This window comes from Triturus cristatus, chromosome 3_1 (genome assembly GCF_964204655.1).
Source record: "Triturus cristatus chromosome 3_1, aTriCri1.1, whole genome shotgun sequence".
Classification (NCBI taxonomy): Eukaryota; Metazoa; Chordata; class Amphibia; order Caudata; family Salamandridae; genus Triturus; species Triturus cristatus.
Window position 1 is genome coordinate 335,088,657 of NC_140583.1, and position 25,731 is coordinate 335,114,387.

The 25,731-nt window shown below is 44.3% G+C and overlaps 1 protein-coding gene across 3 annotated transcripts in view; it reads right to left on the reverse strand.

The window, feature by feature from the left end:
• Positions 1-25,731, reverse strand: part of ZNF592 (zinc finger protein 592) — a 393,935-nt gene that overhangs the window by 125,712 nt on the left and 242,492 nt on the right. For all 3 annotated transcript variants that reach the window (XM_085644054.1, XM_085644056.1, XM_085644055.1), the window contains one exon: positions 15,949-16,108. In XM_085644054.1, the coding sequence (XP_085500180.1) occupies positions 15,949-16,108 (160 nt within the window). The remainder of the gene's footprint in view (positions 1-15,948; positions 16,109-25,731) is intronic.

Below are 25,731 nucleotides of genomic sequence, written 5' to 3' on the forward strand. Positions count from 1 at the left end.
CTAGCTGACCATAATGGACAGCCAGGAGAGAAAGCTGCAGCATAACAGACCATAAAGGGCAGGAGGGACGGATCAGGGACATTACAATGGAACAGACAAGCCAGGAGGGAGGGAGTAGGGGTCTGCACATGTAAACAGAGGGCTGGGGGCAAGGGGGCAGGGCAGGAGCAGCAAGATATCCATGGAGGTCAGGCAGGATGGGCAAGCAAGACACACCATGAAGAGCAACAGTGAGACTGTGATGGCATACACACAGACCATGGAGGGAAGGTGGGAGGGGGTCAGGGGCAGCTAACTGACCACACAGGGAAGGTGGGAGGGGCCATGGCAGCACAGAAGACCATGCATGGCAAGTGGGAGGGTTAGTGGCAGCACAATGGCTATGATGGGCAAGAAGGAGGGTGCAGGGGCATGCACAAAGGACGATGGAGGATAGAAGGGAGGGTCAGGACCTGTGCACAGACAAGAAAGTTCAGGGGAAGGGGCCTCACAACAGACCGCACGGGGCAGGCAGGAGGAGCAGTTGCAGCACAACAGACCAGGGAGGGCAGAAGGGTGTGACAGTACAATGGACCATGTAGGACAGGAGGAAGAGGATAGGGGCATGGAATGTGGACAGGCAGGGTGGAGGTGGCAGGGACAGGTTAGTCATCTGACAATGCTAGGCAGGTGGGAGGGGAGTGGCAGCTCAACAGAACACTCAGAGTAGATAGGAGTGGCAGGTCCATGGAACATGGTGGGCAAACAGGATGGAACAGGGGGGCATGCACAAAGACATCGGAGAGCAGGGGGAAGGAGAATAGGGGCAGCAAGCTAAGCACAGAGTTTAAGCAGGAGGTCAATGATGGGGCATAGAATTGGGCAATGGAGGGCAGGAGGAGTGGACTGGTACATCATTCTAAATTGAGGGCAGTGGCAGCACATCAGACCATGCATGGCAGGAGGGAGGAGGCTAGTCCATGGATTCACACAACAGAGGATAGGGTGGAGGGGGATGGGGCAGCAAGCTAACTGTTCAGAGAAGGCGGGTATTAGGAACTTTATTGTTTTTAAAACGTGTGTCTGTGCAAACTACTTATAATATGAACAAGTATGCAGCATAATCTCACTTATATTCAGGAAGAAGAGGATGTTTGTGACTGTGACTCCGGGCTCACTTGGCAGAAACACCCCCTGACCCTCCACCCTCTATCGCAAAATGTAATGCCCGTGAAAAGGGTAGGTGAACACAGTGTTATATAGAACATAGTCCTGAGAGCACGATTGAAAATGAAAACTAGATATAGTGTATGGTATAAACTATGCACCAAAAAGTGTGATATAAGATGAACCCGGCGTGAAATATAATATGCAATACATTGTGCGCAATGACAGATTCATTGGAGAGCGCGAGATAGCACAGGCTCTAGCGCGTGCTATGCGATATGCGCCTTGGAGTGTAATATCCACAGGGCAGTGTTGTGTAACCTAACTAGTCTCTAAAGTTGTAATATAAAATATGTGCTGGGGAGTGTAACGTTGCATATGCACTGTGACAAAGATATGGATCCCAGATTGTAATATGTATGGCATAGCACTGTGCGTTATAACATAGGCATCGAGGAAGGCACGTTAGATGGGGCAATATAACCCGTGCGAAGACAAGTGTGGCATGACATATTCACGGGGTGGTGTTACAGTGCACATGGGCTAGAGAGTGTCATAGCATATGCACTAGCTAGTGGAATACAACACAGAGGTGTGTGGCACTCAGCAGGCAATGGTGGGTGTAACACAGCATTGGGCTCTGCCAGGAGCGCGCTGTGACTCTCAAGTGATGTTCGTCCCCTTTCCAGAGAGGGAAATAAAAAGTATTACACATCTGGCAGTGGATGTGTGTTTTATTAACCGTGAGGGGGGTTTCTTGCATAGTTTTGGTCGAATTTTTGTCGAATCCCCTTTGAATGGCTTGGTGTGCATGTGTATTAAATGTGCCCGTCAATAGCTACCCATGTTTGTATAAATAAACGACAAGGGTGTCTACCGGGATTAGACACGGTAGGGCATCAGACATGTCAGAGCTTCACTAGTGGTGTAAATACATTCCACGTGGATTCATTGTATGCATAGTCGCCTTTTAATGAATATCACGCAAATCGTCATGGTGATAGGTATGTACGTTTGTCCAGCATGTCCTAGGTGTGTCTATAAATATATATTTTTTAAAAATAATAAAAAACAGTGGCCGGCCCTGGGGATTGGGGTCAAAAAAATATAATTAGGAGACAGGCCCTGGGGGATGGGGTCATCAGGGCCAATAAATTAGAATAAGAAGGGGAACCACACAGCCCCCCTTCTTAAAAAATTAAAATAAATAAAAGACTGGCATCGTGCCGGAGGCCACGCCCCCTCCTTGCAGCACTCTGCAAACGCGCCCCCTTGCGAGTTGTAAGTTGGGGAATTAATTTCTCTTCAATACTGAGGGTCCCTGAGGGCCAACTAGCCCAACGGGCATCTCCAGTATGCGCCAGGGAGCTGCGCTGCAGACAGGTGTTCTGAGGCCAAGCCCCTTTTTACACCTCTCTGCAACGCAGCTCTGTGGCGCTTACTGGAGGTACCTAATGGTCTAGTTTGACCCTAGGGACCCTTAGGATTCAAGGGGACTTAATCTCTCAACTTAGAAGAGCCACAGGGCGCGTTTACACAGTGGTGAAGGGAGGGGACGGGGCCTGAGGTGACGTGTGCAAACACGCACTATGGCACGTTTTAAATTGGGGATATAATTTCCCTTCAATACTGAGGGCACCTGGGGGCTAACTAGCCCACCAAGTGCTTCCAGTAAGCGCCACTGAGCTGCATTGCAGAGAGGTGGTCCAGGCCGTGCCACTTTTTACACCTCTCTGCAACGCAGCTCTGTGGCACTTACTGGAGGTACCTAGTGGGCTAGTTGGACCCTAGGGACCCTCAGGATTCAAATGAACTTAATCTCCCAACTAAAAACGGACACAGGGCGTGTTTAAACAGTGGTGAAGGGAGGGGACGGGGCCGGAGTTAACGTGTGCAAAAACGCCCTGTGGCCTGTTTTAAGAGGTAGTTTTAATCCCCCTGCCCTATTATATACTAGGGGCTTACAGAGGAGGTCATGCTAATCACAGGGGGACCCCAACGCATAATGTTCCCTAGTGTATGTAGGTGTTTTCACTGTATTCTAAGTGTCTTTTAACATAGCACTGGCTCTAGGACTGGTTAGTCAGACTCAGTTACCACCAGTATCCGTCTGAAAAAGTTGAGGGTACAGGATGATTTTGCAACAAGGCTTCTTTCTGCTCTTCTTTTTGTTCTTTCTGCACGTTATCCTTCTTCCTGCACTTTTCTTCGTCTTTGAGGACTTCTGTTGCTTCTTTCTGCACTTCTTTTTTTTCTTTCTGTCCATTTTTTCTTCTTTCTTCACATGTCCTATCTCTGTAGGCATAGTTAGAAATTAGCATTTAAAAAACCTTTGAAATTCACAGAAAAAACCATAGGTTTCAGGGGTGTTATAGTTAGCTGGGCATTTCCCTCGTAAAAAACCAATGAAATTCCCCGTTATAGTTAGTGCAGGCAACTATAACTCACGCGACCGCAATCCGCTGCTGATGACGTCAGATATTACATCACTGATGACATATGTGTCTTTCTGAAAAAAAAAAAAAAATGAAATATATGTATAGCTAAAGATGAATGGAAGAAGACATGGGTAAATAAGTGTCTAAATACAGTGATGTAATATCTGACGTCATCAGTAGCGGATTGCGGTCGCGTGAGTTATAGTTGCCTGCACTAACTATAACGGGGAATTTCATTGTTTTTTTACGAGGGAAATGCCCAGCTAACTATAACATGTGTGAAACCTATGGTTTTTTAAGTGAATATATATAAAAATCAATATTTTGTTCATGTATATTTTTAACTTCGATCCTTTTCTCAATATTTTTGTACTTGCATCTCAAGGATAGTTGAGAACCATGGTTTTATGGCCCATGTGGAAGCCAAAAGGATGAAGATGAGATGTTTGCCGCAGTTTCTTTACCACGTACAGAAGGAGAGGTCAAGGAGGAAAAGCATAGGCAAATATCCCTGACTAGTTCATCCATAGAGCATAGCGTGTAACCTTAGGGAATCTGGAGGTGAAGTTTTGACATTTTGCTTTTTCATGACTGGCAAATAGGTCTATTTGCAAGAACCCGCGGAGCTGGAAGTAGAGGACTAGGAACTGTGGATGATGTGTCCATTTATGGAATTAATGCGTCCTGCTGAACCAATAGGCAAAGTGGTTGTCCACTCCCGCTAGGTACTCCACGAAGAGTTGAATGTGGTGATGAGTTGCCCAATGGCAAATATATTGTGCCAGCGCTGAGAGCTGCAGTGAGTGAGTTCCACCCCGTTTCTGTAGGTAGTGCAGAGCAGTCATATTGTCTCTTTTTATTAGCACTAAAGTGCTCTAAATGTTGTGAAACAAGGCTCTGAGGTCTAGGTGAATGTCAAGAAGTTCCAGGTTGCTGATGTGTAACTACTGCTGCTGGGGTAACCAGAGATCCTAAACTGTCATTTTCTGGGAAGTATCAGTTAATTCATAGGTGTCGTGACTTGTGAAATAGAGTTGATGAAGGGCCTGTTCTGCAACCGTTTTTCCTTTCTTACTGAGGCACTCCTGATACGGGAATGTGTGTACTCTGTCGTGGGGAACCATGGCAAGAAGCTATCATGCCTAAGAGATACATGACTGTTCTGACTGGAAGACGACAATTTGATTGAAAAAGAAGCAGCAACTGCTGAAAAGATAGCATTTACTGGGGAGTGAGGTAAGCCTTGTCGGTGACTACATTGAGAATGGACCCAGGGAAGGGTAGAATTTGTAGGGGCTGAAGATGGGACTTAGTGGCGATTATTGTAAATTCCAATCTGTCTAACAGGGGAGATGGCAACTTGGGTGTGGTATGCGACATTGCGGTTAGCCTGTACTCTTGATCTGCCAGTCCTCTACAACCCCTAGGCACTAGATGAACACCCTTGGGGCTGAAGTGACTTTGAAGGGTGCGACCTTGAACTGGTAGTGCTGTCAACTTACCATAAAGCCAACGTACCACTGATGAGCTGGATGGATGGGTATGTGGAAATTGGTGTGTTTTAGGTCAGGATCGCAGGCAAGGCGAGTCTGTGAAACCTAAACAGGACATTCACACTAAAGTCAAGAGAGAGGAACCACTTCCATATAGACATCCTTTCCAAAAGAAGAAGGCTGCGGATTTAACAGCAAAATGTGCCCCAGACAGTGGGAACCCTTCTCCTGGATAGGAGATGGGTGGTGATCCTCCTCGACAGCGCAGTGAATGTCACTGTAGTGCGCCAGACACTTCGCCGCTTTCTGGAGGCGATAGCAACTGAAACCTTTTTTACAGTTGCGACAGCGGATAGGAGGTTGTACCTCCTGATAAACTTTATCATTCAGATTGAAGGTGATATTAAACGCAAAATTATGCTATTTTTTGGGACAGTTTGACTTCTTCATATGACATTTTATTGGCGAAGGTCGATTGGCCTCCCTCCTTTATTCTTGCTTGTCCTCGTGGGGAAGATACATTCTCCCTTCTGTTTCACATCTCATTCCTGAGGAGTTGCAGAATGCTTATGCTTTTAGAGTGTGCCGTTGGGTTGACTCCTGCCCTATACCCCAACCAGGTTGGTTGGGATGTGAACTCTCTGCAACATGTTATTCTGATTTGTTTCACCCCTCAACCGCAGCCTCAGTATCCTATTAAATGTGACATGAAGTCAACTTTTAAAGACATTCTTAGTCAGTTGGAGTATCAGGGTGTTCTTGAGCACCGTCTCTTCTATGAATAATCCTCTTTTACTGGTTTTGAAACATGACAGTTCTTATTGCATAGTCTTGGATTACAGACATTTGAATAGTCATACACGCACTTTTGCAGTTCAGAACACCCACAGTATGGCCCTGATTACCAATATCGTCCGTAAAAAGCTACCGTTCCTAATTCTAAAGCCCTTCACCCATGTTGGATTCAATGGGCTACGTCTTTGACGTCTGTTGCTGTTTTTGTTTTTGAACCTTCGCTACAAACACAAGAGTTTCTTCAATATGAACATATTCATCCGCTCCCTTCTACGCTTCTTCCTCTTGATTAGTAAAAATGTATCATTTACACTGATGGTTCGGCACAACCGGCCATTGGTTCTAAGACTTATTCTGCAGCTTGCACTATAGTTGTAGGAACTATGAACAATGGAGTTTTCCACTCCACTTTGATTTATCCACAGTCTCTAGGTGACTGGGTGAGCTCAAAGCGCTTCTTTTGGCTTTCAGCATTCTGATTCCGAGTCACTCACCCTACTGGTGTGTGATTCTTTTTACTGTGTACAATCATACAATGATAATTTACACTTTTGAAAACAAAAGGACTTTCGAGATTCAAAAGGAAGCATGATGAAGCATAAAATGCTGTGGATCAAGGTGGCTTATCTTAAAGATGTCTGATAATTTACACATGTTTCATACATATTGGGCCATAAAGATGCAGGAGCGCGCGCTGTTGGTAATTTTATGCCTGATTAAGCAGCCCAACCTGCAGTAGCTATGACTAGGGTAGCCGTGATTACGCATTCTATGACTAAAATTGATGATAACATCTTGCTTGCTTTAGCTGCCTGTCAGGAGGGGACAGCTTGTTCTCAATGTTTTCCTTCTAACTATGCAAATCAAGATTCCCTTTGTGATTGATTGATACCAAACCTTGACTACAGACACTCTTTAATAATGGCCGCGCATGAGGGCATAGCTTCTGCCCATGCAGGGGCTGCGACCACTGTATTACTCTTACAAAAACGTTACTGGTGGTGTGGCCTATACCAACAGACTCGCCGTTAGGTCTTATGCTGTGACGTATGTCAACACATGAAATGTTCTACGGTGTCACGTTCATCTCAGGAAACACCTTTATATTTCAGATCAGCCCCTTGGCTGCAATTATCTAGATCATTGCGGTCCCCTTGAATCTGATAATGCATTCAAATTTTAGTTGCAGTCGATTCTTGCTCTAGGTTCCTCTGTGTCGGGCCACAGCGTTCAGCTGACGCTCGAACTACTAAGGATTTGCAGGTCTTTGTCGGAACGTATGCCTGTGGCGCTTTCCATTCGGATCCATTTTGCCTCTAAGGTGTACCGCGATTAAATGGCGTCGATGGGAGTGCAGGTGCATTTCTCGTCTCCATATAGGCCAGAGGGCAACTCTGCTGTGGAGCGGATGAACCGTGACTTGAAGAAGTCTTTAACAGCGGGGGTATTAGTATGAGACATGGCTTGTTGACTCATCATGATGGAGTTCAGCAAGCGCTTTATAATCTCCCTGAAAGATCTCTGGTAGGGGTTACCCCGTACAAAAGGATCTTTGGCATCAAGATGTATGTTCCAGACCTGGATGGTCTAGATGTTGTGGCGGCAGCCGTAACCTTTGACGTAGATTGCCACTGTGCTATCTTGCAGGATCTACATTAAAGTTGTGATACTTTGGCTAAAAGTCATTTGCCTTCTTCTCTCCAATTGGATGTGGCTGTTCAGATTCCAGTTACCGGCTGGCTTTCCAATCCGCTGGCGCTTTCGTTGGTGAAAAGAGCGCTATCAAGAAAGAATTCGGCCCCTCCTACTGTGCTCCGGTTATGGAGCTTGGTCTTTAGGGCACCCGAACTGTCATTTTGCCTCCACTTCCTGGATACAAGGATAATCACTTTGTTTTCATTGAACATGTCAAGTTACACCATACAGCCAATGCTAAATAGTATGCCATGAGGTGTTTGTACACAGAATGTTGCTTTACAGCCTGTGAGCCTCATCCTTGTTGATTCTCCCTGGCTAGAGGGAGGGGGAGGAGATCTCGAGACTTCAGTTGACCTGGTTCCTGTTACACTTTCTATACAATCAGTAATGGACACTGTGTATTCGGATCCGGCAGTTGATGCCCTATAGGCGGTACAAGAACCACCTGTCCATCCAGAATCACAGCATCCTCTATTTCAGCTGCGTTCCTCTGGTTATTATATTGATCAAGATAATTGTTTTGTTGTCTTCTGTTTTGCCTTTGTGTTGTCATCTCCTGGTTTAAACACACATATTTGATTCTGCCTTGGATATATAGCTGGATTGTATTTTCAATGGTATTTTTGTTCTTGTGGATTGGGTTTGTGGCTGTTCTTTTCCTTTTGATCATAGGCCATTACCTCACAGAACGCTCTGCTGCAGAACTGATCGATGGGTGTTGGCCCTACATTCCTCCTCAAATAAAATGAAAAGAGACAATTCCCTTGTTAAAATTTCAGCGTGTCCAGTCACTGATGGAACTGCATTGGATAAAGTACCATTCAATGAAATTGGTTCTACGGAGACACTGCAGATACCATATGTGTTCTGTTGATACTGTGAATTCGATGTTTTCTGAATTGCAATATTACACTGTCTTTGATGCTGAGGATTTTTATTTAAATTCTGCTAACTATGCTGATTTATTCGGATATCAACTGTTGGAAATAGCCCTTTTTGCAGGGTTATCCCCAAACTTTTTGCTTCTTCCTCCTATTTTTACCTGACCTGTTTGTGTTGGTTTTAGGACTCTGGGCACTTTACCACTGCTGATCCGTGCTAAAGTGCATATGCTCCCTGTGGTAAAATGTGTTATGGATTGGTGTTTCCACGATTGGCCTATTTGATCTATGTGTCAGTTCCTAGTAAAGTGCACTGCGTATGCCAGGGCCTGTAAATGTAGAGCTTTGTGCAGTCTGGTACTGCCATGTCGACTTGGCCAGTGTACCCACTTGCCAGGCCCTAACCTTCCCTTTTCTTACATGTCAACCACCAGTAAGGTAGGCCCAAGGTGCCCCTGTGGGCAGGGTGCAGTGTATGTGAAAGGTAGGACATGCCCTGGTGAGTATGGCATGCCCTGATAGTGAATTACCGCCGATTTCGATTTTCACTATTGCAAGGCTACTTGTTCCCCATAGGACGGAATGGGGAGTTTGTTTATAACATTTTACAAACATAACTGGCCAGGGGAATGAGGTGAAAATAAAGTTTAGTATGCCTGAACTCAGAATTTAAAGATGCATCTTTTAGTGAAGGTGATTTATACTTTTTGTGTTTGAAAATGCCACTTTTGGAAAGTAGGTATTTTTTGCTCAGTCATCCAGTGTGCCTCTGCTAGAGTGTGGTAGGACTGTCTGGGTTTTGGATGACAGAGGGCTGGGGAGCAGGAGTGGCTCCTGATAGTCTAGGTGGGTCAGAGAATGGCTGAATAGACCTGGGCTGCATTTAGAGTAGGGGGAGGAGATTTCCTTGGACCTGAATGGGTCTGGTCTGCCTCTGACAATGCCGTCAGGAAGCCAAACCAGAGAAGGCAGAACTGATGCTGGCTGGGTACAGACACTCTCTGCCTAAGAGATCAAAGGATTTTGGGATATAAATATTGGGGCCCATACCCTGGAACTTTAGAACTCTTTTGGACCAAGAAGACTGCCAAGAAGAAGAGCTGGAGAAGCTGTGAGGAGGAACTACCGCATTGATGTGTGCTTTGCTGTGTTGGCCTGCAATGGTGGCTTCTGTCTTGGGCAGTGAAAGGACTGGACTGAACTTTCTGCAATCTACTTTTGTGAGTTTCTCCAAGGGCTTGTGGTAGAGCTTGCCCCCGTTCAAGAAGTCTCAGGAATAGCAAAGACTTCAAGCTTTTCTGCCCTCAGCAATGGGACTGTGTTTTGTGCTGCAACAGAAGAAAAAGCAACCTGACGTCGTCTACAACACCCCTTCCGACTCTGTATCCTGAAGGCACCGCAGAGGGCACCGCCGCCACCAAGCCTCTGCTCGCACCGCGACCTGTGGGTAGCACACTCCACACCGTCTCGCTTCATGATGACGCCTTGGCCTCCCCGACACCGCTCCATGCCAAAATAGACGCCGCTGCTTGCACTGTGGTTCGAGGGCACCGCTCGTAAAGTTACACGACGCACCACTCTCATCCCCCACCGCAGCCTTGGCCTACCTGCGCCATCGACTCCAGTTCGTCAGCCGACAACAGCACTACAGCTACGACGCTGCCACTGCTTGTACCGTGACCTGCCAGCACTACGACAAGCACAGTATTCACTTCGCACCGCGACCATGGTCTCACCGACAACGCCATCTGACGCCGCCACCGAGCCGCTGCTCGCACCGTGACCTTAAAGCACATCACGCCGCACCTCACCACCCAACGCCTACCGACGCCAGCGCTCCTGACTTCAACAGAGAGGATTTAGATCTGCAACGCGTGTGACTTCGAGGGCCCAGATGACTCCTGCGCCGACCTCCGGAACCAACGCCTGCAGACGCCTTGCTTTCGGAAGCTCGAACGAGAGGTCGCCGACGCCCTGCATTTCTAACAGGTTCTGTTTGCGGGACACCGTAGTTGGCCCGCGACTCTGCGGTCGACCGAGACTGTTTGGATTTGTTTGCTCACGACGCCGTTATAGGCCCGGATGGAGCGATCGACATCAAGGAACTGTTTTTCAAGCATATTTTGATAACTGAAGATTTTTAAGTACTGTATTGTGGATTTTTATCGTTTTTGGTCTTGTCTTAAGTATATAAAGATATTGGATATTTTTCTAAATTGGTGTGGTGTCCTTTTGTAGTGCTTACACTGTATTACTGTTGGTTATGTGTAAATGCTTTACATACTGCCTCTAAGATAGGCCTGACCGCTCGTGCCAAGCTATCAAGGCGGCGAGCAGGGGTTATTTAAGGAGTGTAACTCTCTTATCCTGACTAGAGTGGTGGTTTCTGCCCGGCTACAGCGCATGCCCTAGCCTACCAAAAATCCCATTTCTAACATCAACATTATGGACATTATTTTTTTGCACAGGTCTAGTGGACAGCATCCCCAATATAATTATGCTCAATGGGAGCATTGCTCAATTCAACCTCAGTATAGCTTAAATACGCAAAAGATGAAGTATACATATTTCACTGGTTATAATGCAATAGACCAGAAATCATACTATTTTAAATTGGTTCCTACCCCCTTGAAGAAACATATGCTTAGTCAGCTGATCTATACAGCTTCCTTTATTGAAGAATTTGTTTTGAAAGGCTATGATTATTGGAAAGACAGTGCCTACTTAAAATCAATTGTAGATGCCAAGCCTAGAAATTCCTGGCCAGACTGCTAGCATCATACTTGCATTAAGAATCCAAGTACAGATAGTCAGATCCGAAAAATTAATGAATGCTTTGCCTGTAATATTCCTCTTCTAGTAACATCAGCACCTCTCTTGTTGAACTTTGCTCTGGGGCAACTACGTAGACTGGTGCCAGAGGTGGGGTCCGTGGGCTTTGTTGTGGTGTGGACGGAGGTGGGGTGGCAGGGCTAAATGTGGTGCAGTATATTTAAGCGCCAGGGTCAAAGGCAAGACGAGCTGACGTCGTTCCCAGTGTGATGAGCAAGTGGCATGAACACTAGGACACCATATAATGCCATGATAACCGATTCAGGGCCAAAAGGCGTCTATACTCTGGTGAACATGGAAAACAGGTCATGAAAAAATGATGCCAGATTCGAGCCTGGAGTTGGGAACTTGGGAAATACTGGAAGTGCTACTCGGAGGCGGGTTGAGGAGATCGAGGCAGCTCTCTGGTTGTGTACAGCTCTTTGGAGTGTAGTGAGCCGCTCCAAATATACCAGCTCCCAACTCAGAGGACAAAGATTCTGCAGAAGTCGGAGATAGTCGGGTTGACTGACCTTTGGAATGTTTTTTATGTTTCCTGTGCTTTCTTTTCTTACCAATTAAAAGAATGTATCGAGGATGATCGAGAGTGAGGCCTGAAATGGTGACATTTGTTTCTCATCCCTGGCCGGCGCCAAAAGAGCTTTGCCTCCTGCTCTTTGATGGCCTTCAGATGCATGCTCCAACAGGATTCACATGACCGGGACAAAGACATCAAAGCAGGTTGAGTCAGGTTTCAAACTGCTAGACTGAGTTGCCTGCGGTCGGGGTGTCTGTTCCTTCCCTGTTCCTGTCTAAGATGGTCCGCCAGTTGGGGAACTTCTTGTCAGGAGGAACATACATCTCAAGGATTGTTGAGACCCATAGTTGAGACCCATGGTTGTTTGGCCCATGTGGAAGCCAAAAGGATGAAGATGAGAGGTTTGCCGCAGTTTATCACGTACGGAAGGAGTAGGAGAGGGAGAGGAGGAAAAGCATAGGCAAATATCCCTAACTAGTTCATCCATAGAGCATTGCGTGTAACCATAGGGAATCTGGAGGTGAAGTTTTGGCATTTTGCTTTTTTATGACTGGCAAATTGGTCTATTTGCAAGAATCCGCAGAGCTGGAAGTAGAGGACTAGGAATTGTGGATGAAGTGTCCATTTATGGACTTAATGCGTCCTGCTGAACCGATAAGCAAAGTGGTTGTCCACTCCAGTTAGGTATTTCACGAAGAGTTGAATGTGGTGATGAGTTGCCCAATGGCAAATATTTTGCACCAGATCTGAGAGCAGCAGTGAGTGAGTTTCGCCCTGTTTCTGTAGGTAGTGCACAGCAGTCAGATTATCTATTTTTATCAGCACCACTGTGCCCTAAAGGTTGTGAAACAAGGCTCAGCACCACTGTGCCCTAAATGTTGTGAAACAAGGCTTTGAGGTCTAGGTAGGTAGGTAGCTGATGTGGAACTACTGCTGCTGGGGTATCCAGAGAGCCTAAACTCTGAGGAGTATTAGTTAATTCATAGGTGTCGTTATTTGTGCAATAGAGGTGAAGAAGGGCCTGTCTTGCAACAGGTTGTTCATGTCTCACTGAGGCAGTCCTGATATGGGCACGTGTGTACTCTGGTGTGGGGAACTATGGCAAGAAGCTATCATGCCTAAGAGATACATGACTGTTCTGACTGGAAAACAACAATTTGATTGAAAAAGAAGCAGCAACTGCTAAAAAGATAGCATTTACTGGAGAGTGGGTTAAGCGTTGCCGGTGACTACATTGAGAATGGACCCTGGGAAGGGTTAATTTGTAGGGGCTGAAAATGGGACTTAGTGGCGATTATTGTAAATTCCAAGCTGTGGAACAGGGGAGATGGCAACTTGGGTGTGTGTATGAGACATTGCGGTTAGCCTGTACTCTTGATCTGCCGGTCCTCTAAGTAACGGAAGACATGTATGCCTTTCCTCCTAAGGTGTGCAGCTACAACCCCAAGGCATTAGATGAACAACCTTGGGACTGAAGTGACTTCGAAGGGTACAACCTTGAAATGGTAGTGCTGTCAACTTACGATGAAGCTAACGTATCACTGATGAGCTGGATGGATGGGTATGTGGAAATAGGTGTATTTTAGGTCTGGTGGGGCCATGAAGGCACTTAGTTGTAATAAAAGGATAACATTCTGCGGAATTGTCATTTGAAAATGCTGTGAGAGGATGCTTCAGTTGAGGGGCCTTAGGTCAAGGACAGGTCTGAGAGGGAAGTCTTTTTTGGGGATTAGGAAATACAAGTAACATACCCTCTCTGCCCTGCTGTTGTGAGGGAACTGGCTGTCTGTCCCCTTTTTGCACAAGAGTTTGTTTCTTGGAGAAAGTGTTCTGTGCTTAGGGTGTATGCAAGGGGTGGCATGTTTGGTGGGTCTGAAAGGAGCTCCTGACAGTAACCATGTTGGATGATGCCTAGAACCCATTGGTCTGAGGATATTGGTCTGAGGATATTTCTTCTCGATGTAGAACAAACCCTTGTAGTCTCTATGTAGAACAAACCCTTGGAGTCTTTGCCCACACTCCTGGTCCCAGGTGACACGTGATTGGAGGGGATGCATGTAAGTTAGCGCTTTGAGGTAGAGTCTCACCAATGGGAGTGCCTCTGCGGAGTTAATACTTGCTGGTGGTAAGACTGCTGCACTTGTTGGTATGACTGGGCTATATGGAGGACGTTGTTCTCACTTCACACTAATATTGCTGCCTATGAAAGGAGCCCTTAGGGGGATGGAGGTTTGAAGGGCTGACATATTCTTGGCTATCTTTATATCTTTTTTTAGTTTCTTGAGCGTTTGGTCTACAGGGGACCGAAGAGTTGTTTCCCATCAAAAGGGAGATTAATGAGGAGTGTTGCACCATGAGTGAAGGCATCGGATGATTTTAGCGTTTACCTGTCAATGTGCTTCGTATATAGGCATTGGAGTTTTACTCTCCAATACCATTCCCTTCCTCATTTTCCTAAATTGTTATTTAAAGTATTGTAACGTACACTCCATCTAGTACCATTGTGCCCTATTATACCACAAGAGGAGGCCCACAGAATTAGTCCTCTGCAAATGTGCAGCAGTCCCAACTGCAACACTCTTGCCTGCAGCATTTGTTCTCCTGCTCTCTTTCAGGTGGGTGAGCAAGCTACCTACCAAGAAGCAAATCTCTCTCAGTGATGGTATGTACGTCACCTTTTGGTATGACAAGGTCCTTTGTATGACCCTCGTGATATGTAACTATCACCTGAGGTAGAGGACCAGAGTGGCACTGGCTTGAAGTCTGGGACCCCTGAAGAGTCTACATCATAATCCTTACATCATAACCCTCCCACAGGTCCTATGTGGGATAGCGATAAAATACGGACTCAATCATCTGGCAAGGAAAAAGGACTGGGGAGGCCTGTGTCCGGGAACGATTATGGAGAATGGAATGTGACAGAGGTGGGGGTGGTGGAGGTAAATCGAGCAGAGGTGGTGGAAGAGACGGAATTATGTGAGGAGTGGGACTCATAGTCACGCCTTTGAAATGTCTGAGTTGTGGTGCCGTCTCTGAAGGGGTGTCAATCATGGGCTCCTAAGCGAAAGTCAACCTCTTCTTTCTGGGTAGAGGATCTCAAGTCTTCAGATCTTTTTAAAGAATATCTTCCCAGTCTGGGGATGGATAAAAATAGGTATCTGTTCAAGTTCACCCTAAAGTCTCTCTACTGGTTTCAGCAATGAAAGGTGAGAAGACGTTGATAGATTCTTAGACTACGACGTTTGCTTTGGCTTTTGAGGCTTTAGGTCAAGTCCTGTTTAAGCTCCAATGCTATGCCTCAGGGACGAGTGAAGGCCTAGAAGGTGGCAGTGTTTTGTGTCTTGAGCTCGATGCCAGATCCCCTAAGGGGCAGTGCTCTGACTTGAAGGGTGGCCTTCTTTGAAACTCAAGAGTTGGGGTTCAGCCACACTTGTAGCCCTTGTTATGCAGGTGGAAGAAACATACTCCTCTCAGAATGTAGGAGAATGGCATACACCAAACGGATGATGTGATGGGCATTTCTCTTGTAACAGAATTAGTGTCCCTGTATCTGAAGCAAATTCAACCATCATATATGGAGATGAGATCAAGCAGCTATGTTGCTGACCTGTAAAAGTGGAAACACAGGCTCCAGGCCTTTTTGGCACATACCGAACCATAGTGATATTCTTGCTAATTACTTCTACCTTCAAGCACTTCAAATTGTAAATATGTAAAATGGAAAGAGGTAAACATCAACATTGTGGTGTCTAGTGATGTTTCATATGCATGTTACAACACTCTTTCCATCCATCTTGTCGTTGTAATCTCGTATCAACTGGACCCGTTACTGTTATATGGACAGAAGCTCATGTTTGAGAAATTAGAATTTTCTTTGAATAGCACTCCACTGTCAGGTCAAACTAAATCCAAACCACATTAACAACTAAAAAAGGTTGTTTCTGCAACAAGGAGTCAACATTTGATACATTCGATGGTTGAAGACTACCAAATGTAAAACAATATTCAACAACAATTTAACATCAAGAATATAAAAATATTCCCTTTTAGAGACAAACCAGTAGACATAGAATTGCATCTTCCTCCAGACCAACATGCTATCCTAGTGTCAAATAACTGAATTTGGATTGAGAACGTGGAGCACTTACCTTGACATGCTGCATTAAGAGCTGCTTTTGCATATACACCAGCTGACACTCAGGGCACTTGAACACACACACAAGCAGCTTATTAGTATTCTGGTAGAAGTGCTGATGTAAAAGCTTCTTCCTGTTAAACACTGTCTCACAAGAGCATTTGTAGATCACTCTGAAATAATTTGTAACAAGAATGACCAATTATCTTTTAATGCCACAATAATAGTAATAACTTTCACAAACAAATGCAAGCAAATAAATCAATCAGTAATTTGACAAACTGAACATTTCACACAAGAAAACGTTTCTCATCAATTAAAGCCAACCCATACTACTGAAATGTGTTGTATTCACTGATTTTTCACTCTAGAAGACAATTCATTTTAGCAGCTTGTCCTGCAGGTTAAAGGCCTTAAATCACAAAGAAGATTTTGGCAGTTTCTTAACCATGTGAAACTGGAAAGCATTTGTTATAGAAGGACTAATTAACCAACTACTTTTGAATTTTTTTTCTTTCTTCTTACAGTGAAATAATGTTTCTTGTTAATTATACAGACATGCAGTACATACAGTTCCAAAGAGTGTCATGTAGTGAGACTGCTTGAAATGTTTTCGAATTTTTGAGAGGACTGTCACCCATTTTTCTGTTAATAAAATCTTAATTACATTTTCTTGGTGGCTTTTTCCCCAAAGTTGGCTTAGTTAAAAAAAAAAAGAAGTTCTACCTCCAGATCCCACAAATCAGTCTTCTCTCTGTTTTGGATAGCATGCCTTGCAATATGACTCCAAAAGGGAAAAGCAAATCTGATCACCCAAGTAAAAGAGATGTCACACTGTAACTATAAAAGCCCCCTCTTGGTTCAGAGGGAGGCTCTCACAAAGACTACTTCTCAAGACTCAGTCCTTCTCTTCATGAACCTTCAGATAGTCCTCCCAAACCTAACACCTTCCTTCCAGCAAAAGGGTTCACAACAATTCCAATTTTTCGTCCTGTTCAATTAACTCCACTGCATTGAGTCTTTCTTATTTTTCTTCTGCATGTTTTGGCCAACGATGGGATGAGGAGTATTGGAAGAAAGGGAGGGTCAGAGGAGTGAGTGGGTTCTCTTCATCTTCTGTCTATGAATGAAGTATCATAGGCATCTATGTCCTACAGGAGAGCAATACTCACACCCATTCAAAGGAATTCTCTTTTATCAGCCACTTCTTTTTTGTCCTACTTGCTCAATGTTTTGGGTCAACTGTGGCAATGGGCATGGATGCTGTGTCATATCACACTTCCATTGCAATCATGTTAGAAATACAAACACATCCCCATAAACCTGCAAACTCGCTCCTCGACAAGTTACTCTCACATACCCAACTAATAAAGCAGAGATACGTGAAAAAATAACAAGGTGCATTCAGAAAAATGACTCACTAGGCATACAGGCTTCTACGTTTTGGGGAGGGACTCGGGTATATACTAGAGGCGTCTTTATAAGGATAGGAGCCAGATATAAGAAAATCCAAAATGAAAAATGAAATAATGACCACAGTGGAGTCGTCCCTGGCACAAGCAGCAGAGGACCACAGGACGGCACAGTATAAAAAGATCTGCTGAGCGGTTATAGTGCTTGGAAAACAACTTAAAATGCTTGACTGGGATAAGGTGGAATACGCTTTCCGTGAATCAAGCAGTGATATTACTCTTGAGCTAATAAAACAGGGAGACTTCTGGCTACATATCTTAAGGCCAAGGTCAACTCTGACAGGATTAAAAAGATTATTACTATCTCCGTAGAGACGACCCACGATGCATTGCAGAGACCTTTTATCAGCAACTATACAAACGGGAGTGGGTAGAAGAGGTAATAACCTACCTTCAAGAAAACCTCCATTAATCCATACCTATGAGATACATGGGAGGGACTGGATGTACAGATCTGCATAAAGGAATCACTACAGCGATATCCAAGTTTCCACCGGGGAACTCTCAGAACTTAGACGGGTACACAGCCAGTTTCCGATTTTCACAAGGCTCTTCAACAAAATTGGAGACAGGATCACTTAACTGACACAATGTGTTAGACAGCAACTGTTTGTCATACCCAAACCGGGAAAGGAGCCATTTTGATGTGCCTTGTATAGGCCCATCCTCCTATTACACATCAAAATCAAGCTTCATACAGGGGTGCTGGCAAAATGTTTAGAACCCTTGCTGCCTGGAATAGTCGAGGCAGATCAATCTGATTTTATACCGTGGCGGCAATGAAGGATAACACTAAAAAGCAGCTACACATCCTAGATAATGACCAAACGACGAGAAAGCACATACTTTTTCTGTCACTAGACACCACAAAGGCATTGAACAAAGTTGACTGGACCTATATGATAGGAAGTCTTGAGGAGGCTGAAACTGGATCCCTGCATTCAGGGATGGATTAGAGTGAACTATCAAAGCCCAGAGCCAGGATCCAAGTCACTGGGTTCTTATTGCATCCCTTAATGATGGGGAGGGGTACCAGACTGCCACCACTCATCTTTGCTCTTACGCTAAAACCTTTTACCCAAGCAGTCAGGGCAGATATCAATGGAGTGAATGACATATTTAAGTTTGCAGATGAGATCATGCTCTCTCTAACTGATTGCATGACCTCTGTACAAGCAGAGTTACAGGAGTTGGGCCTTATTCCAGAAAGTTTCAAATTATAAAATTAATATTACTAAGTGGTAAGCACTATTGGTAAACCCTCTAGCGGAGCATTTAAATCAACTCAAAACAATCCCATGGACCTCAGAATATGCCTAATATTTGGGAATTGTGTTTCATGACAACAGGGTTTCATCAATTAGGGCAAAAGGAGAACATGTTCACTCGAAGTATTAAGGATAGGCAAGTTGACCTGGTTTTGGGGCGTGGGGAGGCAAATGGTGATGAAGTTTGGGGGGAGCTGGATTATTCACGGTTTTCGTAGTTCAACAATATAGCTTTCCTCTGCGGCTAGACTGTAGTACATGATGCTACATGTAATGATATTAAAATTGAAATACAGGTGTCATTAGAGTCTTAAACACATTGCTGATTACCCTGCTGCTACTTGCATTTGGGCCCCATGAATTTGTACAGATTTCTTCAGAACACCATTATAATCTAAAATTTCAAATCAAGGTGAGAAGCATGCATGGTGCAACTGAGGCTCTCACTCTAGACAGTGTTTCAAATTCTTCATAAAGTCTATATTTCTCAATTATTGCATAATAACCACAAGATTGAGAAGCATCTTTATGTGATGAATAAGAGGTTTTTTTGAGACTACAAATTGTTAATCGGGTCATACCATAATGAAATGAAGACAGCCAAATCCAAATTTTATGGAGAAAAAATTACCCGGGCAGTAAACTTCCCTAAGGAATTGTTCAAGGTAGTAAAAACCCTGTCCAACCCACACGAAAATACAAATGCCCTTCTTACTTCCATTAAAAGATGCAATGACATCACAGCCTATTTTTCCAACAAGGTGACAGAAATTTACGATCAATTTCCCAAACAATGAGGAACCTACCATTGCTACTACGGTTAGACTACCCCCTACCTCTTACCTGGATCATTTTCCCAGATTAGAGAAAGAGAAGGTCCAATAGCATCTTAGGTCAATCAAATCGGGCTTCTCCATTGGACCCAGTGCCCCCTCGCCCCCTACTGGACGCACTTGATATTCTCTCACCTTCAGTTAGTGAACTTCTCAACCTCTCTAGATTCGGCGCTAGTCCCAAAAACTTGAAAACATGCTATCATCAAGCCACTCCAAAAGAAAGACAACCTCGATCTGACAATGTTGAATAATCTCCGTCCCATTTCCCTTTTACCATACCTGGGCAAGCTCCTGGAGAAGCATGTTAACCACTCCCTAACTAACTTCCTGGAGTCCAATGACATTCTCTATCCTACCCAGATGGGTTTTTGAACCACATATAGCATTGAGTCAGCCTTACTGACAGTTACCCAAGAGTTCAAATCTACACTTGACGAGGGTCGGTCTGCCACCATCCTCCTGCTAGACCTCGGTGCTGCCTTTGACACTATGGATCATACCATTTCAAGCGAGATTGGGGGAAGTGGAAATTCAGGGAAAAGCCATGGAGTGGCTCGCTTTCTTCCTGGATAATAGATATTTTCAGGTGATGGAAGGGGACTGCGTCTCAGAACACCACCCTACCACTTGTGGCGTCCTGCAGGGTTCGTCCCTCAGTCTGACTTTGTTTAATGTCTATGTCCGTCAGTTGGCTGAGGTGATACAGGAATTTGGAATATCAGTAGTGTCATTTTCTGATGATACCCAATTAGTGGTGTCCTTTTCTAATGGCCCTGAAGTTAGAAATAACCAACTACCTACCTGTCTGGAGAGAGTGGTGAGTTGGATGTCCAACAGCTTTCTGAAGCTGAATGGGGGGGTGCTCATGTTGCTCGGAGATCTGGGCATCCGCTCACCTCTGATACACTGGCCCAAATGCATGGGAGGCCCTCCCATTGCCAAATCTGCCACAAAAAACCTGGTGATTTGGCTGGAGGACTCGCTGACACTGGATTGTCAATCCAGGAAGCTCTCAGGGTTATGTTTCTCCCTGCTTAAGATGTTAAGGAAAATCATTGATATAATCCCGGAGCACCTTAGGAAAATGGTGATACAATCCCTCCTCATCTCGCGTTTGGAAAATGGAAATTCCCTCTATCTGGGTTCACCTAAGTATATCACTAGGAGGCTGCAAGTGGTTCAGAATGCGGCTGCTTGGCTGCTGTTGAAGATCCCCAAACGCATCTCCGCTAAAGAAGCACTTAAACAGCTCCACTGGCTACCTATTGAGACTAGAGTAAAATTTAAAACTCTTTGCATAGCTTGTAAAGCTATTAACAACTCTGGACCCGAAAAACTGGGGAACCTTATATCCAGATATATCCCTTCCAGGCATCTCAGATCTGCCCATCAACATCTCCTCAAGACTACTAGAGTTAAAAGAGCCAGATGGGGTGGCAGATCTTTTGCCCATCTGAAACTTAGGTTGTAGAATGCCCTCCCACTGGAAATGCGAGCCGCCCCTCATGAATTGGCCTTCAGGAAAATTCTGAAAACCTGGCTTTTCCCACATTAATCGGGCGTTGGATCAGCTTGTCACTGTCGGTATTCCTGTTAGCGCTGGGAAGCCCTCGGGCAGCCATGCGCTCTACAAATTCATCAAATCGAAATAGAAATCATTAAAACTTGCAGGAAGAAGAAGCCGGACATCCCTGCTGTTTTGATCTAGTGAGACACAAATTATAGACCAAGTGTAAATCTAACCAGCAATACCATCAAAGACATGAGCCATTTACAGTGGAAGACCTTAATTATTTGTCTGTATTCTCAAAATGTACAGAGAGGTGTAGCATCTTGAGCGATTCTCAATACTAAGTGCACACCTCACCTCATCTTAATCATGACCTGGCTCACATGACTGCTGTGAGGAAATGGGGTATGTTGCAGTACCCCCTCCACTTTTTGCCTGGTATCTACTGCAAATTCGACTGAAAATGTGCTGGGTCCCCACTGCCAGAGTTCTTTCCCACAAACTGTTCCACAATTGGCCCTTCAGGCCCCCTGGAAGTCTCTAGTAAATGGTACCTGGGTACCTTGAGCATTGGGACTGAAGAGGGTCCCCAAGGGACCCCCTCACCTAGGCAATGAAGACTACCACTTCAGCATGCATGCCCTGGTGTAGACAAAACAACTAAGTCGACATGACACACTGCCTGTGTGCCAAGCCAACTAGCACTGCCTAAGGTATAGGTAAGTCACCCCTCTAGCAGGCCTTACAGCCCTATGGCAGAGTGCACTATATAACCGGTGTAGGCAATAGAAAATAATGATGGAGAATTTGTGAATCAGAACTGTTGTGTGGAAAAGACTGTACACTCCACTCTCATATAAAACGAATACCAATAGGACATAGGCAAACTTTTCCTATGCAAAACCAAGAACTTGGAAATGAGGAGCAGTTAATCGAATCTGGTATTAACCTAGTGTTAACCAATCCGCAAGGGGAATCATTGGCACTAATTTCACCACAGTGTTAATACCAAAATACATCAAATAATGTAATTATACTAACTCTACCACAATTTGAGCACTTATACATCAATTCTGACATAACAGGAGGTAAAATCACGAATCAACCTGTAGCTTCAATCCACCTGGACAGATTAGTACTGCAGTATGTTCAAGTATGCAAAATAATCCAACTTTGGAGCAAATTTAATTTAATTTTAGAAAGGCCATCCATGATACTACGGAACAGTGGCCCTGATCAAATCTAATCGTCCAACAAGGAACAGATGCCCTGCAAAGTAGGTAAACTCACACAAACTAAACAAACAATATAAGTGATAATATAAATCAAATCAATTCTTCAACCACTAGACTAAATCTGTCTACACACTTACATTGTAATCAGTTGAATACAGATGTAGAGCATTGGATTGGAACCTCAAAAGAGGAGAATGAGTCCAATACACAAAGTGCGTTAAATACTGTCCACCGCCCAATTGAAAATAATGACAACGCTGACACTCCAATCAGTCTCAAAGATCAGACAGAAATCATATTTAACCCCAGAATATATCTCTAGAGGGAGCCAAGACTTCCTTAATAGAAGAAACATCCTGCGTCTAGAAAACTTCTTGTCAGGAATACAACACGTAAAATCAAATGACTTATTGATGGTCTTCGCTCTAGAGAATCAACCCAGACAGCTTGGTCAAATCCAATGATAATAAAGTATATCCTTAGTCATAAAATGCTAATGAAGACCTGGGGCATAAGAAGAACACCTCTGGAATTTGATCTTTATCAGTTCATATTCATGGAAAAATGTACCCCCACAAAGGCCTGGGAGAATAACTAAACATATAAAAAATACCATAACGCCTTAAGTTCCGTTACGTCTTTCTCTCAACATCTCAGTCGATCGGACCTAAAGTACTGCGTAGTAAATAACTTGGCTCCTAACTTGCACCACCAAGTAAATGTAAATGTGAATGTAAATGTAAATGTGGGTGTACTTGTAAAGCGCACTGTGACTCCATGGAGTATCCTGGCGCTGAAGACCGCTGGGGAACCCGTCCTGGTTTTCCCTGTGAGATGGTCCCTTTCTGGGTATCTCCAAGGTGAAACCAGGCATCCCCGGCGTCTGTGGGGGGCCGTTGTAGAGATGAGGCAAGCTTAATGCCCAGATTTGCCGAGTGTGTTCCTGGTTAGAGTAGGTACCGAGGCAAGAATTATCAAGTCCGTTTTTGACCCTGGTCCACGACCCTGCCGCGTCGGGAATTGAATCATGGTCCCTGGCCGATTCTCTGCTTACAGATCTGCCGCCTCTAACCAGTGAGCCACACCTCTCCACACTTGAAAAGTCCCTCATCCATCTTCAAGACTATTAACATCCACCCCAAAAAATCAAGGAAATGGAGGTCTGTAGAATAAACAAACTTTTCTCGAGAAACCGACCAAAAAGAGTGTCTAAAAATGATGAGTTGGAATATAGCAGGTCTAAAATCTAAGGCAGAGGTCAAGGAATGGTTGTCATTTAACAGAAAGCAGTACATTTGCTGCTTTCAATAAACGTGATCTGTAGACATGATCGACTTAGATGGTTGTTCAACATACCATCTACCGGCAACAAAACAAACAAAAGGAAGACCAGTGGGAGGCCTCATTACATGGATAAGACCCACTGTATTAAAAAAAATTGAAATAAATCCCATTGTATTACAAAACATTATTCAAATTCCACAACTAGAAAGCAAAAAATGGACAATTGAAATTATATTTTCCGCCAGGGGATGGAGCCAACATTAAGTCGGATCTCGCGGCCCTGAAGGAACATCTTTTGATGTCATGCGCAGGAAAATCATTAAAGCATTGCTATGTATGAAGCAATGAGAGGGATTCCAGCCTATTCAAGATCAAGATCTGTTTGTAAAATAATTTGTGGTGACTTCAATACAAAGATGCACCCACTGTTCCTTGTGGAATCGTTAATCAAAGAGGATAAAGCTTGGGGGATACCCTCTCCCAGCGAGAGATTATTGTAAGAAAACAAAGAAATGGGAATTACTTTTTAAGGTCCTGGTAGAGGAAGGTTTATGTCCGCTCAATGGTCGCACCAAATAAGTCAACATATCGAGCTGGCATCAGAAAAAGCAGTATTGATAATATAGCAATAAATATGGAAGCCTGGCATCTCATCATTGATATGGGAGTAATTAGCAGGCTCGAAAATGATCAAGACCCATTGCTTTTGGTCTTGAAATACCAGTGACCTTGTCTCCACGAGTCAAACTCGACTCGAATTACAAAAAGTCATAAAGTTATTTTAAATACAAATAGGAAAAGGAAAGTGCTACTTACCCACTATGCATCTGTTCTTGGCCTATAGAGTTGTAGAGTCATATGCTGTGCACAGATCGCCATCTAGTGTTGGCTCCGGATGTTTGCACTTTGTTTTTCTTCGAAGAAGTCTTTTCCAGTCACAAGCTAGGTGACTCCTCCTTTCGGTGATAGTGCGCATAGGCATTGACTCCATTGTTAGATTGTTTTCCCGTAAAGGGTGATAATGGAGTTAGTAAGAGTAATAAAAGGAGATATCCATGAATGCATGCATCTAAGTAAGATGTTATTGCAACAGGTATAGGGACCCGGGGAGGCAGGTGGGCACATATGACTCTACAGCTCTGTATGCCAAGAACAAATGCATACTGGGTAAATAGCATTTTCCGTTTGAGGCATATGAGCTGTAGATCATATGCTGAGCATAGACTACATAGCAGTTATCTCCCAAAGCGGTGGCTACCCTGTATCTGTTGCAATGGTCTGAAATAGTGTACGTAAAACAGCCTGGCCCACTCTAGCTTGTTGTCTTGCTAACACATCTACACAATAGTGTTTTGTGAATGTGTGAGGTGTAGACCATGTTGCAGCTTTGCATATGTCATCAATGGGTATATTTCTTAAGAATGCCATAGAAGACCCCTGTTTGCGTGTAGAGTGTGCTCTAGGGGGAACTGTTAACGTTTGTTTGCTTTTGCATAGCATATTTGAATGCACTTGACTATCCACCATTCAATACCTGATTTAGGATTGTAACGTTTTTATTAAGTTTTAAAACACCCTTCCCCTACATCCATTGGCCGGTGAGGTAACAGATATCAGAAGGAAGGAGGGGAGGGGGAAAGGGGGAGGAGAATAATTAGACATCATCATTGATCAATGAACAAAATAAAACATTAAATGCTCATATCGCATTGCTCAAGATCATCACTCAGTCCCTTTCCCTAGGTCTGTCGTCCGGGTGGTGGGCGTAATCTGCAGTATACCAGGTATATCGGGCATGTGAGTTCCTGATACACTCCTGACAGATGTTTTATACATGTCCCCCATCTTTTCTCAAACTTGGGTAAAGTGTGACTGACAACTGCTGTCAATTTTTCCATCACCAATAAGTCCCACAACTTGTGAAGCCAATTTGCATGTGCCCCATTTTGAAAGCAGGACTTGCTTTGACGCACATAATGCTTAAGTGATAGCTTTCCCCTTATTGGAATGTAATGGGTAAGTTAGTGTGTTAGGTAGTCCTAACAGGACATAGCTAGGAAAGCAGGGTATTTCGGTAGCAAATATCTGATCAATATCAGCTAAAACCTCCCTCCAGTACCTATGTAATTTGGGGAAATGCCATAATAAGTGGGTGAGCATGCCTGATTGGCCGCAATGCCTTCAGCATGTG